Source organism: Narcine bancroftii, chromosome 7, assembly GCF_036971445.1.
Source record: "Narcine bancroftii isolate sNarBan1 chromosome 7, sNarBan1.hap1, whole genome shotgun sequence".
Taxonomy (NCBI): Eukaryota; Metazoa; Chordata; class Chondrichthyes; order Torpediniformes; family Narcinidae; genus Narcine; species Narcine bancroftii.
The window spans coordinates 181504591-181529388 of record NC_091475.1 but is presented as its reverse complement, the minus strand read 5'-3'; the positions used below and the strand labels follow the sequence as shown (position 1 = coordinate 181529388).

Here is a 24798-nt window from a genome sequence, read left to right as displayed (position 1 = left end):
ACAGGATATAGTGGAGGCCGTGCACCACTGGAGACACTACTTGGCTGGCAGACCGTTCACCCTGCTGACGGATCAGAGAGGCGTCGCTTTTATATTAAACAATAAACAGTGGGGTAAAATTAAAAATGACAAGATCATGAGGTGGAGAATTGAGCTGTCCACCTACAATTATGAGATCTTGTACCAGCCGGGCAAGCTTAATGAGCCACCCAATGCCCTGTCCAGCGGAACCTGCGCCAGGGTGCAAGATGATCACCTCCAGGCCCTCCACAACAGCCTTTGCCACTCTGCAGTCACAAGGCTCTACCTTTTCGTGAGGACCCGTAACCTCACCTACTCAGTGGAAAAAGTCAGGGAGCTGACTGGCCAACTCATCAAGGCAACTCACCCCTTTGAACATCTCAGCGTGGACTTCAAGGGGCTTCTCCTGTCCACAAATCAGAACATCTACTTCCTGAGCATCTTAGAGGAGTACTCACGTTTCCCATTCGCCATCCTTTTCCCCAACATGACCACATCCACAGTCATTAAAGCACTCTGCACAGTATTCACTCTGTTCGATACCCCAGTTATGTTCATAGCGACCAGGGATCCTCTTTCATGAGTGAGGAGTTACAGCAATACTTCCTTTCCAGGGGCATAGCTACAAGCAGAACCACAGCTACAACCCTCATAGGAACAGGCAGGTGAAAAGGGAGAATGGTATGATCTGGAAGGTAGTCCTTTTGGCCCTCAAGTCAAAGGGATGCTCGTATCCCAGTGGTAAGAGGTCCTTCTTGGGATGGTTCATGCCACTAGGTCCCTACTTTGCACTGCAACTAATGCAATGCCACATGAAAAATTGTTCTCCTTCCCTAGGAGGTTAGCATTGGGAACCATGCTGCCGGTCTGGATGATGACCTCAGGGCTGGTGTTGCTCTGGAAGCACGTTAAAACACACTGATTGAGGAAGTGCTCCTCCTCCTCCTCCTCCTCCCCAGTATTTGCTGGTAAGGTACCCAGATGGACGGGATGATATGGTGTCTATCCGGGACCTTGTGCGAGCGGGGGCCCCAACATGGGAAGTGTACCTAATATCCCCGGGCAACAACCAGTCAGCCCCAGGGGTCACCCTGACAAATGGCGTAGTGATCCCTTTCCAACATGGCCCCCCCCCCCCGAGTATCCCCCCCCACTGTTACAAATTCCCCACCCCCTCGGACCTGGTACTCACAGACACTGTTCAGCCCTCCAACACCCAAATGATTGAATAAACCACTGTTCTGCTGGAACCAACAATACAGCCAGCTGTACTTTGGAGATCTCAGTGCTGAATCAAACCACCAGAGCAGCTGAACCTATGACCTGTATGGACTGCAAGACCCATGGCAATGGACATTGCGCCGCATCACCCCATAAGATTTCATTGAAAAAAGGAGAGGGTGAATGTGGTGGAACACAGTACTGCGGACATGTCCTCACTGGGCTGGACAGGTCTGCCTGCCTTCTGTACCTGTAACCCCTCCCCATAAGATGCCCTAATAAAGGCTGAGAGCCCTAATCTCCTCCCTTGTACCTGCCTTGAGCCAGCAGCGTGTAGAGCCTATACCTGTTGTACACATCCCTCTTCCTCCAAACCAAATTCCCAATATCCTTTGAAAGCCAAGGGTCTCTGTATTTTCTAACTTTCCTTTAATCCTCACAGGGACATACCGACTCTATACTCTCAAAATTTCCCCTTTGAATATCCTCCATTTATCTGTTACATCCTTCCCTGAAAATAAATTATCCCAATCCTCCAATCAAGGATCTCAACCTTAGACCCAGCCCTATCCTTCTCCATTATTAACCTAAAACTATTAATATAATGATCACTAGACCCAAAGTGTATCCCAACATAAACCTCTGTCACCTGACCTATCTCGTTCCCTAATAGGAAATCCAATACTGCCCCCTATCTAGTCAGTTCTTCTATGTATTGATTTAGAAAACTTTCCTGAACACATTTGACAACTCCAACCCATCCAGCCCTTTTACAGTATGGGCGTCCCAGTCAATGTGTGGAAAGTTAAAATCTCATAATCACAACCTTATGTTTATTACACATATATGCTATCTCCTTACAAATTTACTCCTCTAATATCCTCAGCCCATTAGGTGGTCTATAATATACTCCCATTAGTGTCGTCATGCCTTTCCCATTCCTCAATTCCACCCAAATAGCCTCAATGAATGAGCCCTTCAATCTATCCTGCCATAGCACCATTCTAATATTTTCTCTAACAAGCAATGCGACTCCTCCACCTTTTATCCCCCCTGTTCTAACAATGGAATTCTGGAATATTGAACTGTCAATTATGCCCCTCCTGCAACCAAGTTTCACTGATGGCTACAATATCATATTTCCATGTGTCAATCCATGCTCGAAGCTTCATCCACTTTTCTTACAATGCTCTTTGCATTGAAATATATACACTTAAGAGCATGTCTCCCACATACACTCCTTTGATTACCATCTACTTTTACCACCACCCCCCACCCCCCCACCTTCATTAACTTTAATATTCTGGTTCCTATTTCTCTTCAAATCTAGGTGTTCTAATACCCTAATCTCCGCACTCTCATTCTGATTCCCACCCCCTGCCAAACTAGTTTAAACCCTCCCCAACAGCTCTCGCAAATTTGCCCACCAGGATAATGGTCCCCCTCCGGTTCAAGTGCAGCCCGTCCCTTTTGTAAAGGTCAGACCTTCCCCAGAAGAGATCCAAATGATCCACAAACGTGAACCCCTGCTTCCCACACTAACTCTTTAGCCACACATTCATCAGCCACATCTTCCTATTCCTACCTTCTCTAGTGGGTGGCACAGGCAGCAATCCTGAGGTTACCACCTTTGAGGTCCTGCTTTTTAACTTCTTTCCTAACTCCATATATTCTTTCTTCAGGACCTCATCCCCACTTCTGTCTGTCATTGATCCCCACTTGGACCATAACATCTGGCTGCTCACCCTCCCCCTCCTGAATGCTGTGTACTTGATCAGAGACATCCTTGACCCTGGCACCTGGGAGGCAACATACCAACTGGGAGCCATTTTGTCCAGCAGACCTCCTATCTGCTCCCCTAACTAGCTAGTTCCCAATTACAAGAGCTTCCCTCCTTTTCCCCTTCCCTTCTGAGCCGAGGGGCCAGCTCCCATGCCAGAGACCTGACCACTGTGACGTCCCTGGTAGGTTGTTCCTCCCCACCCCCCAAAAAAGTATCAAAAACAATATACTTATTATTGAGGGGAACGGCTGCAGGGGTACTCTGCACTGTCTGTCACCCATTTAGCTGACTCCTGTCTGTTTGGGGTGACTGTCTCCCTGTAACTCCTATCTATGATTGCTTCTTCCTCCCTTATGATCAGAAGCTCATCCAGCTGCAACTCCATTTCCCCAACACGGTCTCCCAGGAGTTGCATTTGGATGCAGCTTTTGCAGGTGTAGTCATCAGGAACATTTGTGGTGTCCCTGACCTCTCACATCCTGCAATCAGAGCACAAGACTACCCCAACTGCCTCCATAACCTACTCTTAAATTAGATTCATTAAAATAAACTTACTCACCTTACCTCACTGGGAGCACTTTCTCAGCCTCTGGTTGCTGAAATCTCTCGAGACAAAGCCTCAAAGTCCCACTCTTTCACTATATTGTTCCTTGCTGGCTGCTCCTTTACCTCACTCACCCTTTATTGGTCCTTGCCAATTAACTCAATTACCCAATTACTCAATTGGAAAGGCTCCGGTGAGACCACACTTAAAAGGGTATTGTGTTCAGTTCTATTCACCTCATTATATGAAGGATATGTATAGGATTCAGAGGAGATTGACCAGGATGTTACCTGGATTGGAAAATGTCTAATGAAGCAAGGTTAGCAGAGCTGGGACTTTTCTCTTTGAAGCATAGAAGGATGAGGGGTCTACAAGATTATGAGAGCCATAGATAGGGTGGACAGCCAGGGTTGGTTTCCCAAGGCAGAAATAGCAAACATCAGAAGATGTGTACAAAATTAAATTTAGGGTAGACATCAGGGCTAAGTTTTTTTTTAATGCAGAGAGTTGTGGGTGCCTGGAATGCCTTTCCAAGTATGGTGCTGGAGGCTGAAACATAAGGGGCATTTAAGAAACTCTTACACAGACACACGGATGGACGAAAAATAGAGGGTCATGGGGTAGGGAGGGTTAAGTACTTTTTAAAAAAGGATATATATGGGTTGGCACAACATCGAGGGCTGAAGGGCTGTATGTTCTATTGTACATTTCTCCCTACATCTCCCCCTCATATAATATTCTAGGCCCATGTTTCCAGACTTCCTCAATCATTTTCTTGCACCTGATAATTTCCTTAAGCATCCTGTTAGTCTTTTTTTACTGTTTGGTTGGTTGTTTCAGTATATTGTTTCATTATTTTATAATAAATGAAATGAAGTAGACTCAATGGTCGGATTATGAGAGCCATACATAGCGTGACTCTATCATAGATTCATTGTACAAACTGGTCTCCAATAGAAAGATCATGTTAGGGAATAAAAACAATACAGTACTCATATAGTAGTCAGAGTAAAGAAATAATATTGGTGCAAAGCAATGAGATTTACTTTGGTTTCAGTTTGCATTTGTGTCACAATACCTGGCAGTGACACCAAATACCAAATGTGCATAAATAGCTCAGCACTAGTAATCACACATTTACTATATTAAACAAGAAAAAACAAATTACTTTAAAGAAAACATGGAAAATTGAGAAACAAAGGGATGTTGGTGTACACATCCAAAGATCTCTGAAGATGGTTTGGATGGTAAAGAAGGTATATAAATTGATTACCTTCATTAGCTGGAGCACAGAATATTAGAGCAAATAAGTTATGATATAGCTTTATAAAACATCTATGAGGCTACTTCTGGAATATTACGCAGTTTTTCCACCATTGTGATTGTTCTTTATGAATAATCTTTTCATCCAAAATTCTTTTGGTGAAAAGTGTCCTTCATAATGATTGGGACTGTGACACTTTTTTCCTTTATTTTCCCCTGTGCTCCACAGTTTTAAATTTGTAATCAAACAATTCACATGTGATTAAAGTGCACACTGCAGATTTTATTCAAGGTTATTTATATACATTTTGAAGTGACCATGTAGAAATTACAGCACTTTTTATACATAGTCCCTTCATTTCAGGGCATCATAATGTTTGGGACATTTGGCATCACAGCTGTTTGTGAGGACTCAGGTATGTTTAATTGCTTCATTGGTGCAGATATAAGAGAGCTTGGTTTGCTTCTAAGTTTTTGATACCTTTGGAGTCTGTTGTTGCCATTTTTTTCAACACGAGGGCCAGAGTTATGCCAATGAAGGTCAAAGAAGCCATTATGAGGCTGCAAAACAAGAATTTCACAATAAGAGACATCACCCAAACCTTAGGATTACCAAAATCAACAGTTTGGAACATCATGAAGAAGAAAGAGTGTATTGGTGAACCCACGAATTTCAAAGGCACTGGTATTGCAAGGAAGACCTCCGCTGCTGATGAGAGAAGAATTCTCATCATAATAAGGAAAGAAATCCTCAAACACATGTCCAACAGATCAGAGACTCTCTTCAGGAGACAGTTGTAGATATTTCAATAACTATTATCTACAGAAGACCTCATGAAAAAAATACAGAGGCTACATTGCAAGATACAAACCACTAGGTAGCCAAAATGACAGCATATTACAGTTTGCCAAGAAGTATTCAAAAGATCCTGCACATTCTGGAAAAAGGACTTGTGGACAAATGAGACTAAGATTAGCCTGTATCAGAATGATGGCAAGAGCAAAGTGTGCCAAAGATCCAAAGTATACCACCTTTGCCATGGTTTGCATCTTGCAGTGTAGCCTCTGTATTTCTGATCATGATGTCTTCTGCAGACAGTTGTCATTGACACATCTACACCTGCCTCCTGAAGAGTGTTTTTGATCTGTCTGACATACATTTGGGGATTTTTCTTCATTATGATGAGAATTCTTGTGACATCAGCAGTGGAGATCTTCCTTGGAATACCAACCAGTCCCTTTGCAATTACTGAGCTCACCAGTAAGCTCTTTCTTCTTAATGAAGTTCCAAATTGTTGATTTTGGTTATCCTAAGATTTGGGTGATGTCTCTTTCTGTTTTATTCTTGTTTTTCAGCCTCATAATGACTTCTTTGACTTTCACAATTCTGGTCCTCATGTTGATAAAATGGCAACTACAGACTCAAAGGTGATCAAAAACTTTGAAGCAAGCCTAGCTCTCTTATACCTGCACCAATTTACCTGAATACTCACAAACAACTGTGAAGCCAAATGTCCCAAACATTATGGTGCCTTGAAATGAGGGGACTATGTATAAAAAGTGCTGTAATTTCTACATGGTCACTCCAAAATGTATACAATTAACACTGAATAAATCTGGAATGTGCACTTTAATTTCATGTGAACTGTTTGATCACAAATTTAAAACTGTGGTGTACAGGGGCAAATAAAGAAGTTTCTTTGTCCCAAACATTATGGAGGGCACTGTATTGCCTGAGAAGGAATCATATAGGCAGGCACTTGAAATGCCAAGGCATTGTGGGTTACAAGTACTGATAAATAGGTTTATTGTTGAAAGGCCATTGAAATGGTTGGGATGGACACAATGGGGTAAAGGGGCTGGTTCTTTGCTATATGATTTTGTGACTCTAAAGTAATGAGTTCAAACATTATTTCTCTTAATTATTTCTAATAGTTTAATTATAGGTTTTAAAAATGTCAACTATTCCTTTAAATGGGGTTATAATGTATTTATTTCATGCCAATTTATATTACTTGAAACAGAACACAAACATTTCACCAGTGATTTGTATTTTGCAAGGTATAAGATTTTGTGGGGAATAACTTTTGAAGTAGAAATTCCCACATCTTTCTTTGAAGTATATTGTATTCTGGTATGCCAGTCCCAGAGGGAATATGTCAACAGTTAACAAGTTGACTCATATTTGGAAATGAAGAATCTTGAGGGATGATTGGAAATACATTGAATAAAATAGAGATGTTGCATCTAAAATAATTGATTGACTTATTCCTATTATTACAAGTTTTTAAGAAGTTGCATTCATTTAAAGTTACGTTTTGAAATTATATTATTCTATCAATAGAAAACTGGTTTGGAAGGGTGTCGTAGAAAGGTGTCTGTTGCAAGCTTTAGTTATACACAAGAGAGATTTTTTAAAAATCAGTGCTTCATGATAATTATTGTTATCTTCCAATACAAGGTAGATTTGATCAAAAAAATTAGTATTCACAGATTTGGGGTAGGAATTTGGACATTTTCTACTTGGTGGTTTTTCAGATATTAAAAATGTGACCCGAATGAAATGTTATGAAGAAATTAAGCTGCAACAATCTTGAAAATGGGAAAACCTTTTTGTAATTTATATATAATGTTGTGTCTGTCAATATACTAGAAATGTGTATATGTTAGTAAACAGAATTTAATGATCTAATAGAAAGTAGTCAAGAACTGTAACTTACTGCAAGGGATTCCATTTGCTACACAGCAAGCATGTCACAGGAGCAAAGAGCCAAGAAAACAGAGTGTAGAAGATCATTGTAAAACATGCATTAAAGTTCACAGTTCCATATAAGGCATTACCATAGATGTGTATATATAAAGATTCAAACAGCTGCTTATTCAATGAGATCTTTTTTTCCATTTTTTGTGCAAATACATTTATAATACTGGCAAACAAGTGATTATCTTCTTTTTGCATCTGAATTAATTACCTAGACTTTCATGAATATATGAGTAATCATTTCTAGATTTTATAGCAACTTATTCAGTTATTAAATTATAGAACTAAGTAAATGGAGGTTGAAAAGAATAAAATGATATTTAATGTGCTTTCTGCTACGTCAATACAAAATGGATAATTGGAAAGGGATAGATGTATACAAAACCCTGCTGGTGTTGTGTGTGTGTGTATGTGGGTCTCTACCCACCCACCCACCCACCCACCCACCCACCCACACACACACAATTTTTACAGAAACAATTTCTGGAAATCTCTACCCCAAAAGCACTATATAGGTGCCTTCATCATACGAACTGCGTTAGTTCAAGAAAGCAGTGCACCACCACCTCCCCAAGGGCAATAAATGCTGACCTTGGAAACGACGCACAGATAATGACAAATAAACAATTAAAATATCTAATGGTCCTTGAGTAGATTGATATAGAACAGATTTTGATAGTGATTTTATTCTATTGTAGTTATTTAAAATTTGTTACATCTGTAAGAAAATTATGAAAATTTTCTGTGTTTTAAATTCTCAGTGACATCAGATTAAATGTAACTTTATTAATCTGCAAAAATGTTTTTTTTTTTACCTTTTCTTCTGCATCTCCTGGCTGGTTTATAATCACTGGATCTCCTATGCTTCCAGAAAATGATGCTTTACAGTTTGCAAGCCACTATTTTCAAAGAAAATGAATAAGTGTTTATTAGTCATAAAAATATAGGGTCTTACATAAAATGGACATCTTAATAAAACATATATTTGAGTTAGCAGAAACAGCAAAAGCGACTTGATGCTTTAAAGCTCAAGAAAAATGCTGCACGCTTGGGCAAAAGGCAGAGACCACTTAGACCTGATCTAGTATATTAGTGGTTGCCTGATGTGCCTGGAGGAATCCTCTGCTGGAAACAAAGATGGAAATTTGGGGAATTGTGGGAAATCATCTTTCATAGCAAAGTCTAATGGGACCAAGATTGTGCAGAAAATATTAAATCCAATCACGGATGTCAACAACAATCACATATTTAGTTTTGTTCTCAGAATGTTTCCTTGTTCAGGGAATGAGAGCCTTGATGATTCACAAGAGATTAAGGTTCACCTTTGGAGCCCAAGGGGAATCTATCACTTCCTGAACATTCTCAGGAACCCAGAAAGCTCACACAATTAATCCAACTAGCAATCTCTCCTCAAGGAAAAGGAGAAGAAATTTCATTTGCTGATTTAATTTGTAGACCAGTTGCTAAAATCTGGAATAAATTAAAGAATTAATTTAGGATGGCTGTGATATTCATCTCTATAGATAGAACAGTAAACATATACAAAGTGGATTGATTTCCATCCAATATTGAATTGATATAGAACAGTGTGGTACAGTTGCTGCAGAGAAATGGATTGGGAGGTCAACCATAAGAATGGCAGAGTGGATCACTGGAGACTCCCTCTTCCCCCATCGACATGATTTACCAAGATTGTTGTCTGAAGAGGGCATGTAAAATCATTGAGGACCCCTTCCGCCCTGCACAGAGCATCTTTCAGTTGCTCCCATTGGTGAAGAGATACAGGAGTAACAGAGCCAGCACCACCAGGGTGAGGAATCGTTTCTCCCTATGGGCAGTGAGACTGATAAATGTCCAAAGGAATTGCTCACACCAACTATCCAAAACTCTCATTTGTACAAACTCATATTTATTTTTATAGATATAAAACTTGTCCTGCATATGTATTTTATGTCTGGTTGTATGTCGACATGTTTTTGTACCAAGGACTGGAGAACACTGTTTCATTGGGTTGTACTCGTACAATCAGATAACAATAAACTTGATGAGTTGAAATAATGCAAAATTTGATAAAATCATCTAGGCCAGCAAAGACCTACAATCAAACTTGAGAGCTTCATGGTTCCTGCTGCATTAACAATAATTGCATTTGTATTTTTATTCAAGAGCTTGTTTATTAAATTATTTAAAATATAATGGGTTATAAATTCCCCCAGTTACTTATGCCAGGCACGTGAAATAAAAGCACATACATACAGAACTACTCTCCCGAACTTTACTTAAATGTAACAATCCTAATGCACCAATGAGCTTTCATTCTAAATATTAAATGGGTTCTGATGAAATTTATCACAAATGAAAGGTAATGTTCTGGTGATTGAACAGATTGTACAGTTCCCATCTTAGACCAGTAAAATTTTCCATTAAAGACTTCAGTCAAAATGTAATACTATTGAATAACATTTTCATGTTACTTCTAAATTAAGTGCAATTCTGTGCTGGAAATCATGGGACACATTGTGATCTATAAATGCATTTCATATTTTTGTTTCAGAAAGAACCAGATGTTAAAACCCCTATTTAACAAAGTAAATGGGAAGTAAAGCTCAAAAATAGAGCCATATTTACAGACATTTTGAGCTAATAAGCATAAATTGTTAAATATGCATTCTTTGATATATTTTTAAAGCTAACAAACCAATTGTGCAGCTTCTTTTTTGTGATTGTATGTCTCCAGATATTCCTGTAGTTCCAAGACATTGAATTTCAGCCTTTCAAGGAGCCCACAAGAAATCAACTGTAGAAAATATAGTTAACAGCAATTAAAAAATGATATTGACTATATTGTTAATACATTTTAAAAATGTACACATTTCACTGTGGGTTTAAAGGAATTGCATGAAAGAAAGTTATTAGTAGAGTTAAAAGTAACATCTCAAATAATAAGTAATAAACATGATTACTATATACTTTAATGAAAAATGTCATTTAATAGATACTCACAGTTTCAGCATCTAGGAAAATTGTGGGGCATTCTGAGCAAGAGGTGAGTACCTCTGAAGAACTCATAAATTTTGATCCTATTCCTCTCAGACTGTCTCCAAGGAAACTTGCTACATCCCAGGTTAAGGAACAAAATTTTTTCTGGATGCACTGAAAAATAGTTCATGAATTTATTTCCTTGTATATATGTTTTCAATTTCTAGTTATAACATGTATTATCAATTGATTTTTATCCTAAAATACAGTAATTCTTTTCTCCATTAATTTTGCATTTAACTTACAAGGCTACGTATGATACAATATAATTGGTTACACAGACTATACATTACACCACAAAAGTTAAATAAATGGGACCCAACAGTATCTGATAGATGTTTTCGATGTAAAAAAGAAATGGGAACAACAATTCATGCAATCTGGACATGTGAGAGAGTAGAAAAATTTTGGGATGATCTCAATCAGATATTAAATAAAATAACAGAAAACAATATACCAAAGAATCCAGAGATCTTTCTCCTAAGTAACATAAAAAACAAAGAATTTGGAATTGATTTGGAGGATGCACAAAAAAGATTTGTTAAGATAGCCCTAGCCGTAGCAAAAAAATGTATTATGTCAACCTGGAAATTGGAAGATAATTTGAAAATACAACAATGGTATATAGAAATGAATAAATGTATTCCATTAGAAAAAATAACATATAGTTTAAGAAATAATATTGAAATATTCGAACAAGTATGGGAGCCTTACATTAAATACAACAGCGAAAACCTACCGGGGACAAACATTACCTAAGTTGATGGAAGGAGAAGGAAAGAAAAGAATGGACTCAGTAGAATTTCTGGTGTATTTTTGTTGAATGACAACATTGTCTGACGGGTTTAATGCAACCTAGATTGTATACCTAAAATGGATGAGGGGGGGGGTGGGGGTGTGGCTTGGGAGGAGGGTGGGGGGGGGGAGAAAAAGTCACTGTATATGTGTGAAAAAGAAAAAGTGTATATCATGGCTAATGTGATTTATGGTGTGAAAAATAAAAAATTTAAAAAAAAATTTTGCATTTAACTATTATTTAGATCCAGTATAGCAATAATGTGTCATAAAATATGAGAAGTGGATCACATGTTCCAGATATGGTGTTCACTCAATACAATAAAAATCACCAAACAAATGAAAAGAGCAAAGGTTTCACACACACAGATCATAGAGTAGAAATGGACATGCATGGTGCCCATTTTACAATCGGTGATCAAGTTAGTAACTGAGATTGATTATGTTTGTAAGACTCAAGGTCCAATTCTTGATTAGGAAGTTTATCTTAACTTCATTTAAAAATCTTTTTTGGCACATTTTGTTAAGGATCTAGGCTACAATTTCCACTGTTTAAAATTACTATTCCCCATGTTGAAATTTGTGTCATTAAATACACCAGCCTCCACAGCCAGAGCAGTTATGTGTGTGAAGTTTTTCTCAGGTATAAAGTTAACACCCTTCCCAAACCTGACATAACTATGACCATTGAAGCACAAGCTTGAGTACTCTATTTTATTTTTGCCACATTTGACTACCCAGATGCATTGGCAGACAGACTAAAAAAAATACTTGTAATGCTGCGCAGACAGTGCTTGTAGTAATGAAAAGAGATCACATGCGGCATTACTAGACCAGTCACCCTGACCAGGGGTAAAGGTAGAAGTTGGCCAGATGTAACATGGTCCAAGATGACCCAAACTTGAACACAGTATAAGCCAGCCTTTTTGGAACCAGACCCACATAGTTAAATCATGTTGGGCCAAACTTTACCTTACTGAGCCACTACTGGTAAGGGATGACTCCATCCTTAGCTTCTGTGGAAAGAGAAACAGTTAATGTTTCAGGGCTTGAAATATTAACTGTTCCTCTTTCCACAGATGCTACCTGACTTGCTGAGTGTTTTCAGCATTTTCAGTTTTTAGGCCAAAAAAAAGTACTTAAAATAGTTTAAGGAATAGAATTACTTCTCCCCAAAAAATTCTACATAATTGTAAACAAGTAATTGTAATTTTGTAAAATATTATAATGGAAATAATCCTTTTTGCATAAAGTAATTCAAGTAAAAGAAACATTTTGTATACAAAGGTGGCTTCTCACCTGAAACAGTGAAGAGAAAACATGAAAGGTATGGACTGCACATGACCCATCAGAATCAGACATAAGCTGATTGATGTGGGTGCGCCATGCCTCTTCGGCATCATCACATGCTTTTGGCTGAAATGCTGCCAGAATTGCAGAAAAGAAAGGCGAAGGAGGGGGTGATGAATGGAGTTCGTGAAGCTCAAGTCTATCTCCTTCAGCAAAACTGCAAAGAAATAAAATAAACATCATGTTGTGAAACTGAAAAATGAATAGCTATTTGAAGCTAAAGACCTACTCTTTTCAGTCAGCCAGAGGCTTGTTAGTACCTCCTCTGGTCTTAGATGAATTAGGTAAATCTGTCATTTCTTGCTTCAAACTCATTGCTCACTATCACTTTTTGTTCAAAGTTCTAACAAGCTTGTTTATAACATAATTATTTGTCAGCACAGTTTACTGTAAAATGTGCAGGATGACTGGAGATCAAGGATAAATGTAAATTGTGACAGCTTCACCTTTGTAATTATATTAAAATTAAAACTGAATAGAGACTAAAGGAAAAGAACAATTTCCAAGAATCAATGACAGTAAAAAATGATCTTGCATCTCCTCAGCTTACCTCTCAAATGAATCATGACTAATGCTACTAAGATACAGCTTGACTGCATATTTTGTTAATAGAGAGAAGAATTTATCATGAAACTCTTGCTGGACTAAAAATTGTAATCTGCCCAAAATGTGATGCTTTCCAGGCATTTTTTGCAAAGCCCAAGGGTTCAAATCAAATTATACCTCAGTGATAGAATATCTAAAATTACAGCAAGACTTGACTCAATAATCTTTTGCCATGGTGCAATGGAAGTGAATTAGGGGCCAGAGTAGGAATACTACTCTGGTGCAGGATGGGAAGAAGCGGGGAGAAAGGAAAATAACCTTCTTGGAGATGACCTGGGTAAGGCTGTGGTAGGAGTTTGGTTTTGAATGATTGAGGCTGGTTTGAAGGTGATATGGATTGGGAGTTGGGGAACATTCAGATTCAGAAATTATTGGTTGAGCTGGGAGATCACTGGGGAGAGGGGGAATAGGCATAGGGGAAATTGGTATGATAACAAGTTTGCCCAAGAGAGTGGAGTGGAGGAGAAGGGAAGAGTGGATGTTGTACAATCAATAATTACAGAATTACTAATAAATTTAAAGGCAGCATTAACTTGGAAGAAGATCTTTCCAACACTCCATCAACACCTAAATAAAAATGAGCACCATGAATAATGCCAATGCAGGAGGTCACGTGATGCGAAGGGAGGAGTAGGACATGTCCCTGAGAGCTTCTTGACCAGGATGAAAGAAAAACACCTATAAATTGAATTTATAAGATATTAATAGAATAAAATGAAAGAATAAAGCCTCTACAAGAAGATGGGAAGAAAGAACTCCAATCAACAGAAAACGGCGTCCAGAACAGTGTTGAACTGCGAGAGTAAAAACAGCCTGACTCAACAACTGCAAGATGGCGTGGGAAGCACTGAGATGGTGGGCTCAGAGCCCTGATGGCAGCGACCTGATGTGGGGGAGCCCCCAATGCTCGCCCAGCTGACTGGCAGTGGGAGAAGTCGGTGATTGTAAGAAAACCAGTGGCACAGTCAGGGACCAATCACCGGGAGGCATCAGAATGGTGGAGGGGCTGAGACAGAGTGAGCCGCCTCGAGGAAAATGGTGTGATGCAGGAATACGGGCTCGTAGCCCGGCAATGAGTAAGGGGACAGCAAGGGGAGGTACAGGAGACCTTGGTCCCACCTTAGCAAGCTCATCTAGTGATGAGGAAAGTGGTACCCCACCCGAGAACAACGAGCTCTGATGGACAGCGGGAAGCAGCGACCTCGAGACAGATAAGTCGGGAGTGATGTGGATGTTGGTGCCGTTGAAAGGGAGGATGGTATTGGGCTGCACGAGGTAGCCAAGATGGTGGCGTCGGGAATGAGAGGGGACTCAGAGCCCTCACTGTGGATAATTTTGGAGGCAATGGCAAAGATGGAAAAGAGACTCTCATTGGACTTGGGCAGGAAAATGACCAAGTTAAATGTTAAGTTGGACAAATGTCATTCAGTTTTAAATGCTTTGCAAGGGAGGGTAACAGAATTGGAAGAAAGAACAGGAAATAAAGAGGACAGGATAGGGCAATTGGAAAATGAAGCTTCAGCGTGGGGGGCAGATGGCAAATAATTGATATTCTTGAAAATTATAGCCAGCGAAACAAGCTTAAAATAGTGGAATTAAAGGAAGGAATGGAGGGGAGAAACCCCATAGCCTTCTTTCAAAGCTGGCTTCTGGAGACTTTTCGAAAGGAAAGCTTGGGGAATCAGTGGAGATCGAAAGGGCCCATTGGTCATTCTTTACTTGCCTTAGCCCTGGACAAAGGCCATGCTTGTTGTTGGTAGAGCTACTGCACCACTAGGACCAAGAAATTTTTTTTAAGAGCAGTGGTTGCTGGGGAAAAAGCAAGGGGAAGGCCCTTGGAACTGGAGGGCAATCAAGTGTTTTTTTAATCCTAATATCAGTGGGAGCCTCCTGCATCAAAGGAAGGATTTGGAACCACTGAAAATGGCAGCAAAGCAAAATAGGTATTACTGTGTAATCAGATATCTGGCAAATTTGAAAATAGTAATGCTGGGAGGAGAGGAAATTTTTCTCAGACTCAAAAGAAGTTCAAAGGTTTGTCAAACAACTAGCAATATGTAACAATCAGCAATGGGAACAATGCTCATGAAATAATGACAGTAAAAAATGTAAATATATGGGTGTAGAAGTGGAAAGGGGAAGAAATGTAATAAGGAAAATGGTCCTGGAAACAGGGGGAAGGGAGCTGGAGAGGAGAGGGAGGTAGATGGGTGTGAAGGGCACAACCTTTAATATAGAGGGAGGTGGTGATGACGTGGTGGGGGGGGGGGGGGGATTCAGTCACCAGTGAAGAGTGAAGTGGAGATCTGTGAAGGGATGGAAAGGGGAAATGTATGGGGGTGGTAATTTTTAATGGTGGGTGTTGTATGGGGTTCGGGTTTGTTTGTTTTGTTATTTTGCTACTTTTGTTTTTTCTTCTTTTGTTGAAATTTTTTCTTTTATCTGTCCTTTTTGGGTTTGAGGCCTTTGTTCTTATTTTATCTTCCCAGTCTGTCAAGGGCCCAGTGTGCTGGAGCAGATGACTGAAGGAAAAAGATTGGATGAACGATGGATGAGGGGCGAAAGAGGTATGGGGAAGACACAAGTCTGAGAATCTGTGAGGCAATGGCTAAAAGTTTAAAGTACATTAGCATTAACATTAATGGTTTGAACGGAACGGTGAAGAGAAAAATAGTCTTGGCACACATAAAATAAAATGGGAACAGATCTGTCCTTTCTTAAAGAAATACATTTAACGGAGTGGGAAGACCAAAAACTAAAAAGGGGATGGCTGGACCAGGTAATTACCTCCTCATTCAGCTCAAATGCAAGGCGAGGGGTGGAGGGGGGGGGTGGGGGTTGGCAATTCTGATAGCACAGAATGTGATCAGACAGAACATGAAGATTTGTAATGGTGCACTGCTAGATATATTCAAAATCCACCCCCAACTTTGATGATGAAAAGTTCATAAAGGACATTTTCCTGGGATTTGCAGAGGGAAAAGAAAACATTCTGGTTGAGGGAGATTTTCATTTTTGTCTGGAACCTGTCTTAAATAAGTCAACAAAGAAAATAATGCAAATGAAGGCAGCAAAGGCTACCATTGATGCTATGAGGGAGCTGAACTTGATAGATGTGTGGAGCCAGAAGCATCCAAGGGAGAGGGTTTTATTCCTTCTACTCAAAACAACACGACTCCTACTCTAAAATAGATTTTTTCCTAGCTTCAGCCCATGTAGAGGGTAGATTCATGGAGGCTGAGTACACAGCTAGACTTCTCTCAGATCATTCACCCCTGATATTAATAATATAAGAAGCTGGAGCTTTGTAGTTTCGTAACAGCGCAGATAGACATGTTCTGTGAGGCCAACTGTACCTCTTCTCCAGATAAATTCCTCTTATGGGACACCCTCAAAGCATATTTAAGAGGTCAAATAATTAGATACATCAAAACAGTAAAAAAAGAATTCGAACAGGAAATTAGTCGCTTTAGAAAAGGATTTCCAAAAATCGGGATCAGAGGACCATTACAGAGCTCTAACAAATAAAAAACTTAAATACAATATGCTACAAATGTATAGTGTGGAGAGGTGTAATGGGGGAGTCACGTGATGGAGTAGTGGCCGGACGGTGAACTCCAGCCCTCTCCAGAAAAGTCGGGAAAAACAAGAGAAAACACAAAGGCACAGAAATAAAAGTTACAGAAAAGTGAGTATAAAGGTGGAAAGAAGATGGCGACAAAAAAAGAAAAATCGAAAGCAACGGCAAGAAGAGAGGAAGAGAAGACAAAGGAGGAAAAAGGTGAAGGCCTTACCTGTCCGAAGAGGCCCGCTGCGGAGAGAGAAACCCGCTCCCTCAGGTCGGTAAATAATGGACTACAAAAATGGCTCGCTGATCCGAGTAAAAGTGCGCATCGCGCATGCGCGATGCGAATGAAAAAAAACACACCGACGGGAGGGGGGACCAGCTGGGGAGTCGATCTCCACAGCCGGCAACGACAGCTGCAGAACACCTGCAGCAAGAAGAGACCACAGAAGACAATAGAAACAAGAAAGAAGAGGAGGAAAGGGCAACAAAGAAACAACAGATGGTCAACCCAGAGGAAGAAGAAGAGGAAGAGTATGGTGAAATAGAAGAAGAAAAGATAGGCAAGGTAAAGGATATACTTGCTCTTATTAAAGGATACATGGAGTCATTTAAAGAATGGCAAACACAGGAATTTAAGGATTTAAGAAAAAGAATAAACAACACAGAAGAGAAAATAAATAAAATGGAGATGACCTTAACAGAAATGGGAAAAAAAATGGACAAGATGGAAGAGCGGGCAGTAGCAGCAGAAATGGAGGTAGAAGACTTAAAAAAGAAATTGGAGAAATCTAATAAAAAAACTAAAGAGACACAAGAACTACTAGCTCAAAAAATAGATACAATGGAAAACCATAACAGAAGAAATAACATAAAGATAGTGGGCCTTAAGGAAGATGAAGAAGGCAAGAATATGAGGGAGTTTATAAAAGAGTGGATCCCTAAGACCCTAGGATGTCCAGAACTACAGCAAGAAATGGAAATAGAAAGGGCACATAGAGTATTGGCCTCTAAACCACAACCACAACAAAAACCAAGATCTATTGTAGTAAAATTCCTAAGATATACTACAAGAGAAAAGGTACTGGAGAAGACAATGGAAAAAGTAAGAGAGGGCAACAAACCACTGGAGTATAAAGGGCAAAAAATCTTCATTTATCCAGATATAAGTTTTGAACTCCTAAAGAAGAGAAAAGAGTTCAATACAGCAAAGGCGATTTTATGGAAGAAAGGGTATAAATTTATACTAAAGCATCCAGCGGTATTGAAAATATTTATTCCAGGACAACAAAACAGACTATTCTCGGATCCAGAAGAAGCACGAAAATTTGCAGAACAATTACAAAAATAGACTGAGGGAGGAAGACGGGTAATGAGAGTTAAAATGATCACGATTGATATGTATGTGGGTAAAGACAAAAATAGACTGAGGGATGAAGACGGGTAATGAGAGTAAAAATGATCACGATTGATATGTATGCGGGTAAAGAGGTATAAGAGTGAATAGAGACAATGAGCATACATGAATGTATCTGTACTTAGAGGAAAATATAGATAGTATAGACAAGAATTAATAAGGGAAGGTAATGGAATAGAGAGAATAAGGAGGGAATTAAAAGAGTGACCTTTGTGACATATGAAAAGTGAAATCTTTTCTGGGGGAGGCGGGGTGGGGGGAAATAGCGGTCACTGCAAAATCAGTTGACGCTTGCGAGTGGATTCGCAAATCCAAATGGAGAGGGGAGATGTGGTTGTCCGACAAGGGATAAAGGACAACTCAGGAGGTGAAGGGGAGATTGGGGATAAATAAGATAGAAATAGGAGAATAAGGAAAATGTTAGATGTTGTAGGAATGTTGTCTTATAAAGAGTTGAAAATAAGAAAACAGAAATGGAAAAGGAGGAAAGGTAATGATGGAAAAACGGAAAGAGAAGATAAACAAAATATAAAAGGGCTACGCTGAACTATATGTCTTTAAATATTAATGGAATACATAACCAAATTAAAAGGAAGAAACTACCAAATTTAAATGAATAAATGTATTCCATTAGAAAAAATAACATATTGGTTAAGAAATAATATTGAAATATTCGAACAAGAGCCTTACATTAAATACAATAGCGAAAACCTACCCGGGACAAACATTACCTAAGTTGATGGAAGGAGAAGGAAAGAAAAGAATGGACTCAGTAGAATTTCTGGTGTAATTTTGTTGAATGACAACATTGTCTGACTGGCTTAATGCAACCTAGATTGTATACCTAAAATGGATGAGAGGGGGGGGTGAGGGGGTGGTTTGGGAGGAAAGGGGGTGGGGGGAGAAAAAGTCACTGTATATGTGTGAAAAAGAAATAGTGTACATCATGGCTAATGTGATTTATGGTGTGAAAAATAAAAAAATTTTAAAAAAAAATGTATAGTGTGGAAAAGGCTGTAATGCGGTCAAAACAAAAATACTAAGAATTGAGAGAGAGAGCCCACTAGGTCATTTCTTAGCAGATGAGGACAGAACAGGTCTCAAGGACAATCAATGAAGTACAAACTGGGAATGGCAGGATCACACATAAACCAAAAGAGATTAATGAGACTTTCATGGAATTCTATGAGGGTTAAAATGAATCAGAATTGACAGGGATTTCCAATAAAGCCAGTGAGTTCCTGTCTAGAATGACTAAATTTAGACCCAGAAGAACAGGAAGGCCTAGATCTTTCCTTTACGGAAGAAGAGAGAGGGAAAGCATTAAATTCACTGCAGACTAACAATTGTCCAGGGGAGTATGGGTTTCCACCTGAGTTTTATAAGGAATTTAAGAATTTATTGATGGCTCTCTTTATTGGAGGTGAAAGACCAGGCAATGGAAACCCATATTCTCCCGGAATCTTTTTCAATAGCAATCATTATGACGATCCTTCAAAAAAACAAAGATCTGCTCACACAGACTATAAGATACTGGCCAAAGCCTTGGCAAATAGATTGGCGAAACATCTGCAAAAACTAATAAATAAAGTCCAAGCAGACTTTCTGCAAAAAAGACAGGCAGCGGATAACATTGGCAGACTGTTGAGTATAATGAGAGAGGTTTAGTTGTGGCCCTAGATGGGGAAAAGGCATTTGACAGATTGGAGTGGGGTTTCTTGTTCAAAGTGCTAGAAAACTTGCGGTTAGGGCCAATTTTCATAAATTGGATAAGGGCACTGTACCATGCGACCAACAGACAAATTTCTCCAGCTTTCCCACTGACAAGATCAAGTAGACAAGGGTGCCCGCTATCTCTATCCCTGTTCGTAATAGCCATGGAGCCACTAGCCAAAGCCATTTGCCAGGATCCAGAAATCAAAGGTTTTAGATTAGGCCAGGAAGAACATTTATTTGCTGATGATGTACTGATATATCTGACAGACTCAGAAAACTCATTGTTCAAGCTGTACTCTACTGTGGAGGACTATGGGAAGATCTCTGGGTATAAGATCAATTGGGACAAGAGCAAAATTATGCCCCTTCTAAGGGGGATTACAGTCAATACCAGGAAAACAGTAATTTAAAGTGGCCACAAAGCAGGATTAAATATCTAGGAGTCAGAGTAGACAATAACTTGAATAATTTATATAAACTAAATTATACCCCCTTGCTTGGGAGAATTGAGGAGGACTTAAATAGATGGATATCCCTGCCCATAACTTTAGTGGGCAGGGTCAATTGTGTTAAAATGAATGTGTTGCCAAAACTTAAGTACCTCTTTCAGACACTGCCCATGGCGTTGTCCTGGGGATTCTTCCAAAATTTGCTTTCGCGAATAAGGAGATTTTTATGGAATGGAAAGGTAGCCAAGGTCTCTATGCAAAAATTGACCTGGGATTACAGTCTGGTGGATTACGAATACCAGACTTCAAGAAATACCATTGGGAAGCCCAGTTGAGATACATCGCCTCACTCTTTGAAGGGGTAGATGTACCATCCTGGGCACAAATTGATCTGCATGGGGTAGGTGAGAAGGTAGCAGAGGACTTTATTTATAAATGGAATGCTAAATAGTTATCTGGGATAACAGACAGCCCTATACGAAAATAAATTATCTTAATTTGGAATAAAATTAACCAGTATCTAGGAATCAAAGGGAGGGTGTCCTCAAAAACAGCCACTGACAGTAGATAACAAGATCCTAGACACCTGGCATTGTAATGATATCAGGTGTGTAGAGGACCGTTAAGGGGCAATTAATGTCATTTCAACACTCAGACTTAAGTATGATTTATCAAATAAGATGCTCCATTGCTACCTCCAGATAAGATCTTTCCTGCAGGACAAATTAGGTCCAACTATGACCCTACCAATGTGCAGTGACATAAAGGCCATGATTCGGAGGGGGAACACACGGAAGTTCATCTTGGCAATGTATCTCTTGCTCCAAGTGGAAGGACCTAAACCAGACCTTCATAAATCAAGGCAGAGGTGGGAGTCGGATGTGGGAATAACAGCATGACTGCAATCATTAATGTACAACACAACTTTCTACATCAGTTGCACCTGTGGCTGCAAAAATTGAACAGATCTAAACCAGAATTGTCAGACCAATGCTTTAGATGTGGCATTGAAACAGCAACCTTTGTGCATGCAATCTGGACATGTACCAAGGTGAGACCCTTCTGGGTGGAACTAGGCCAAAGCCTAGAGAAAAAAATCATAGGTAAAGAATTCCACAGGACCCAGAGTTATTCCTATTGGGAAATATAATGGACATTAGGCTTACAACGAACCTGTCCAAGTTTCAAATCCAATTCATAATGATCTCATTGGCAGTGGCAAGGAAGTACATACCGGTTACCTGGAAATCTGACTCATGCCTGAGCATTACTCGCTGGAATCCAGAAATGCAAAGCTGTGTTCCCCTGGAGAAAATTATTTACAATTTGAGAAAAAAGTATAACACTTTTTTGAAAAATTGGCAACCATACTTAAAATCCATAGGAGCACGATTATAGTGTGGACCATCGCACCTCACTGCTCTACCTTCCCCGTCTATCCATCTATCAGTCAGTGGTGGTGCTGGTGGGGGGTGGGGGGGGGGGGGGGTGTTGGAAGTTCCTTCCTAACCCAACCAGGAAAAGGTCAAGAGAAGAAAACAGCCTCAGCACTGGCCACCATGTGGTGACAAACCTATAAAACCCTGATATATATTTCATACCTTTGTTGTGAGGGTCTTGAAAGTTGTATGTGACTGTGGTTAGTTAAGTGTTAAATGAAGGGATTGGGGAGGAAGGGAGATGAATAGAGCTTGAACTCTGCAGAAAACTATAAAATGGATAAGATAATTGTAAATTTTAGTCAATGCTGATATTATTGACTAATGTTGATAACTGAGTTTAAGTTTAAAAAATCATAAATAAAATAAAATGCCAATGTAATCCACAACCCTCATGTTAGTTCAGCAGTGGGAAGAGAGCAGCCACTTCTGCATAGGGAGCCAAGGGGCTTGATAGGGCCCTTTTGTGCTGTATCAAATCCATGATGAACCACTTTTCTCTGCTACCTTTAAGGACTTGTTCACATAACCACCATTATTTCACTCTTCATCTTTATATTTATATAATCTGTACTAACAAATCATTCTTAAAAGTCTATAATTACCACATCGTTAGTCACTACGCTACCATTTTAAATCCGTGAATTTTGATATGAAACAACAAAGTTTATTGAATGCTTTGTGTAATTTATTTAAACCTTGAAAGTCCTGAATGATTCACATCTTCACCCTTTTCATCCGGTTCTGTTATTTCAAGGCTGAAACTGTCATTACCCTCAAGGGCAGAGGGAAGTTCACTTGTGGATCCAGAAGGTTCATCTTCCTCAATCATAAATTCATTTTCCTAAAATAAATTAAGCACCAAGAATTAGAAACATTGAATTAAATAAACAACAGTACATTTTATAATACTCGGCTAAGCAAAATCTAGCAAAAGTTAGCATCTTGTAACATTGTCATCATTCACTTTCATTACAAATAGCATATTATATCATTATTTAAAAATATATTTATAGCCTAAAAACTAGCCACAATATTTAAAATAAATAAACATCCCCTTCATAATAGCAAGGATAAGATTTGATATGGGTAGTTCAGTGATTTTGCTATTGTGATTTTTAGTTATTTATACCTGCAATTTTAATTTTTGAAGATTCTACATTAAGAACATACAGATTTGTAGATCAGGAGAGACAAACTGTAAACATTAGGGATAATCTCAAGAGATTTTATGTACATAAAAAAGAAAAATGGTAACTTGAAAAAATGTGACCCCTCAGAAATCAATGCTGTTAACTTGTGTGCCACAGGAAATGGACAAGGTCCTCAACGAGTACTTCTCTTTTGTTTTTACCGTTGTGAAAGACATGACATCTTGGGAATTTATGGCAGTCAATGGTAGTGTTTTGAGAAAAGTCAATATTGTGGTTGAGGAGGTGCTGAAGATCCTGATGTGTCTGAAAATAAGCAAATCTCCTGGGCCTGATCAGATAAATCTGAAACCCTGTGGGAAACTAAAGAGGAAATTGCAAGTGCCCTGGCTATGATTTATGAATCTACATTAATTACAGGTGAGGTACCAGAAGACTTGAGAGTGGAAATTGTTGTGCTTCTACATGAAAGGTTGCAGAGAAAAGCCTGGGAACTGCAGGCCAGTGAGCCTAACATTTGTGGTTGGCAAGTTACTTGAGAGTACTCTGAGAGAGAAGATATACTGAAATGGACAAGAGATAGTCAGCACAGTTTTGTAAGTGGGAGATCACATTCCATGTATCTGAATTTTTTAAAGATGTGACCTAAAAGGTTGACGAGGGCAGAGCTGTCGACGTATATATGGATTTCAGCAAGGTTTTGCATGGTAAGCTACTCTGGAAGGTTGGATCATCGAGAATCCAAGGAGAGTTAGCCAAATGGATAGAAAAATGGCATAATGGAAGGAAGCAGAGGGTGATGCAGGAAAATTGTTGTTTTGGTCCGGAGGTCTGTGACTAACGGTGTGCCTCAAGGTTCGGAATTAGACCCATTGCTGCTTGTCATCTATATCAATCATTCAGATTAAAACGTACATGGCATGTTTAGCATGCAGATGACACAAAAGAATCTGGTATTGTAGATGGTGAAGATGATTGGCAGAAATTGCAGTAGGATCTTGATTGATTCAGCAAGCAGGTAGAGGAATGATTGATGGAAATTAAATTTTCAGGACAATTGACTATGAGGTTCACTATGGACCCCAAATGGTGTCTATCATTCCCAGAATCCTCATGGAATCAGCAAAGGACACAAAATACTCCAAACAGCAATTGTTCAAGGAAAAAGAAATGGAATTTCAGTAGCATCCTTAGTGCAGTCGTGTGATGTGAACTGTGAAATTACAGCTAAGACCAGAAGTTGCCACCTGGAATGTATTATGGCTTAAGAGATTCAGAATGTATGCCAGTGCTCTGTGCAGTCTTCTTCCAACCAAGCTATTGACTACAGGATGTATGTTGAGGTAGAAGGGGTGTCACATTCAAATTTGGCTCAAGGCACCTGACAGAAGCCTTCCATTATTTATGGAAGCATCGGATGTAGTGAATCTCATTCATCACTAATGCCAAACTGTAAGATACTGCCCTCATCATCAGTTACAGTTTAAGGAAAGCTGTTATGGAATGTATTTAATTATATCACAGCAAAATCTAGGGACATCAGCATGGTTGCAGGGGCATCAGAGAGCCATACCATCAGCAAACTGCTGTGCCTGAACCATTCATCAAAAGCTTTACAGTGCAGTCCTTAGTGCATACCAGATTCACGGTTCTGAATTGCACATTTCATCACTTTGTG

The 24798-nt window shown here is 39.3% G+C and overlaps 1 protein-coding gene across 12 annotated transcripts in view; it reads right to left on the bottom strand.

Moving 5' to 3' along the window:
- Positions 1-24798, bottom strand: part of LOC138739469 (protein furry homolog) — a 446682-nt gene that overhangs the window by 14940 nt on the left and 406944 nt on the right. For 7 of the 12 annotated variants that reach the window (XM_069891583.1, XM_069891579.1, XM_069891577.1 and 4 more), the window contains 6 exons: positions 22668-22813; positions 12727-12934; positions 10597-10746; positions 10292-10390; positions 8409-8492; positions 7553-7570 (listed from right to left, as the gene is read on the bottom strand). In XM_069891583.1, coding sequence (XP_069747684.1) covers positions 7553-7570; positions 8409-8492; positions 10292-10390; positions 10597-10746; positions 12727-12934; positions 22668-22813 — 705 coding nt within the window. Of the gene's footprint in view, positions 1-5313; positions 5394-7552; positions 7571-8408; positions 8493-10291; positions 10391-10596; positions 10747-12726; positions 12935-21764; positions 21836-22667; positions 22814-24798 lie in introns of those variants that run through there. The other 5 variants (XM_069891578.1, XM_069891590.1, XM_069891586.1 and 2 more) reach the window with 4 other exon arrangements.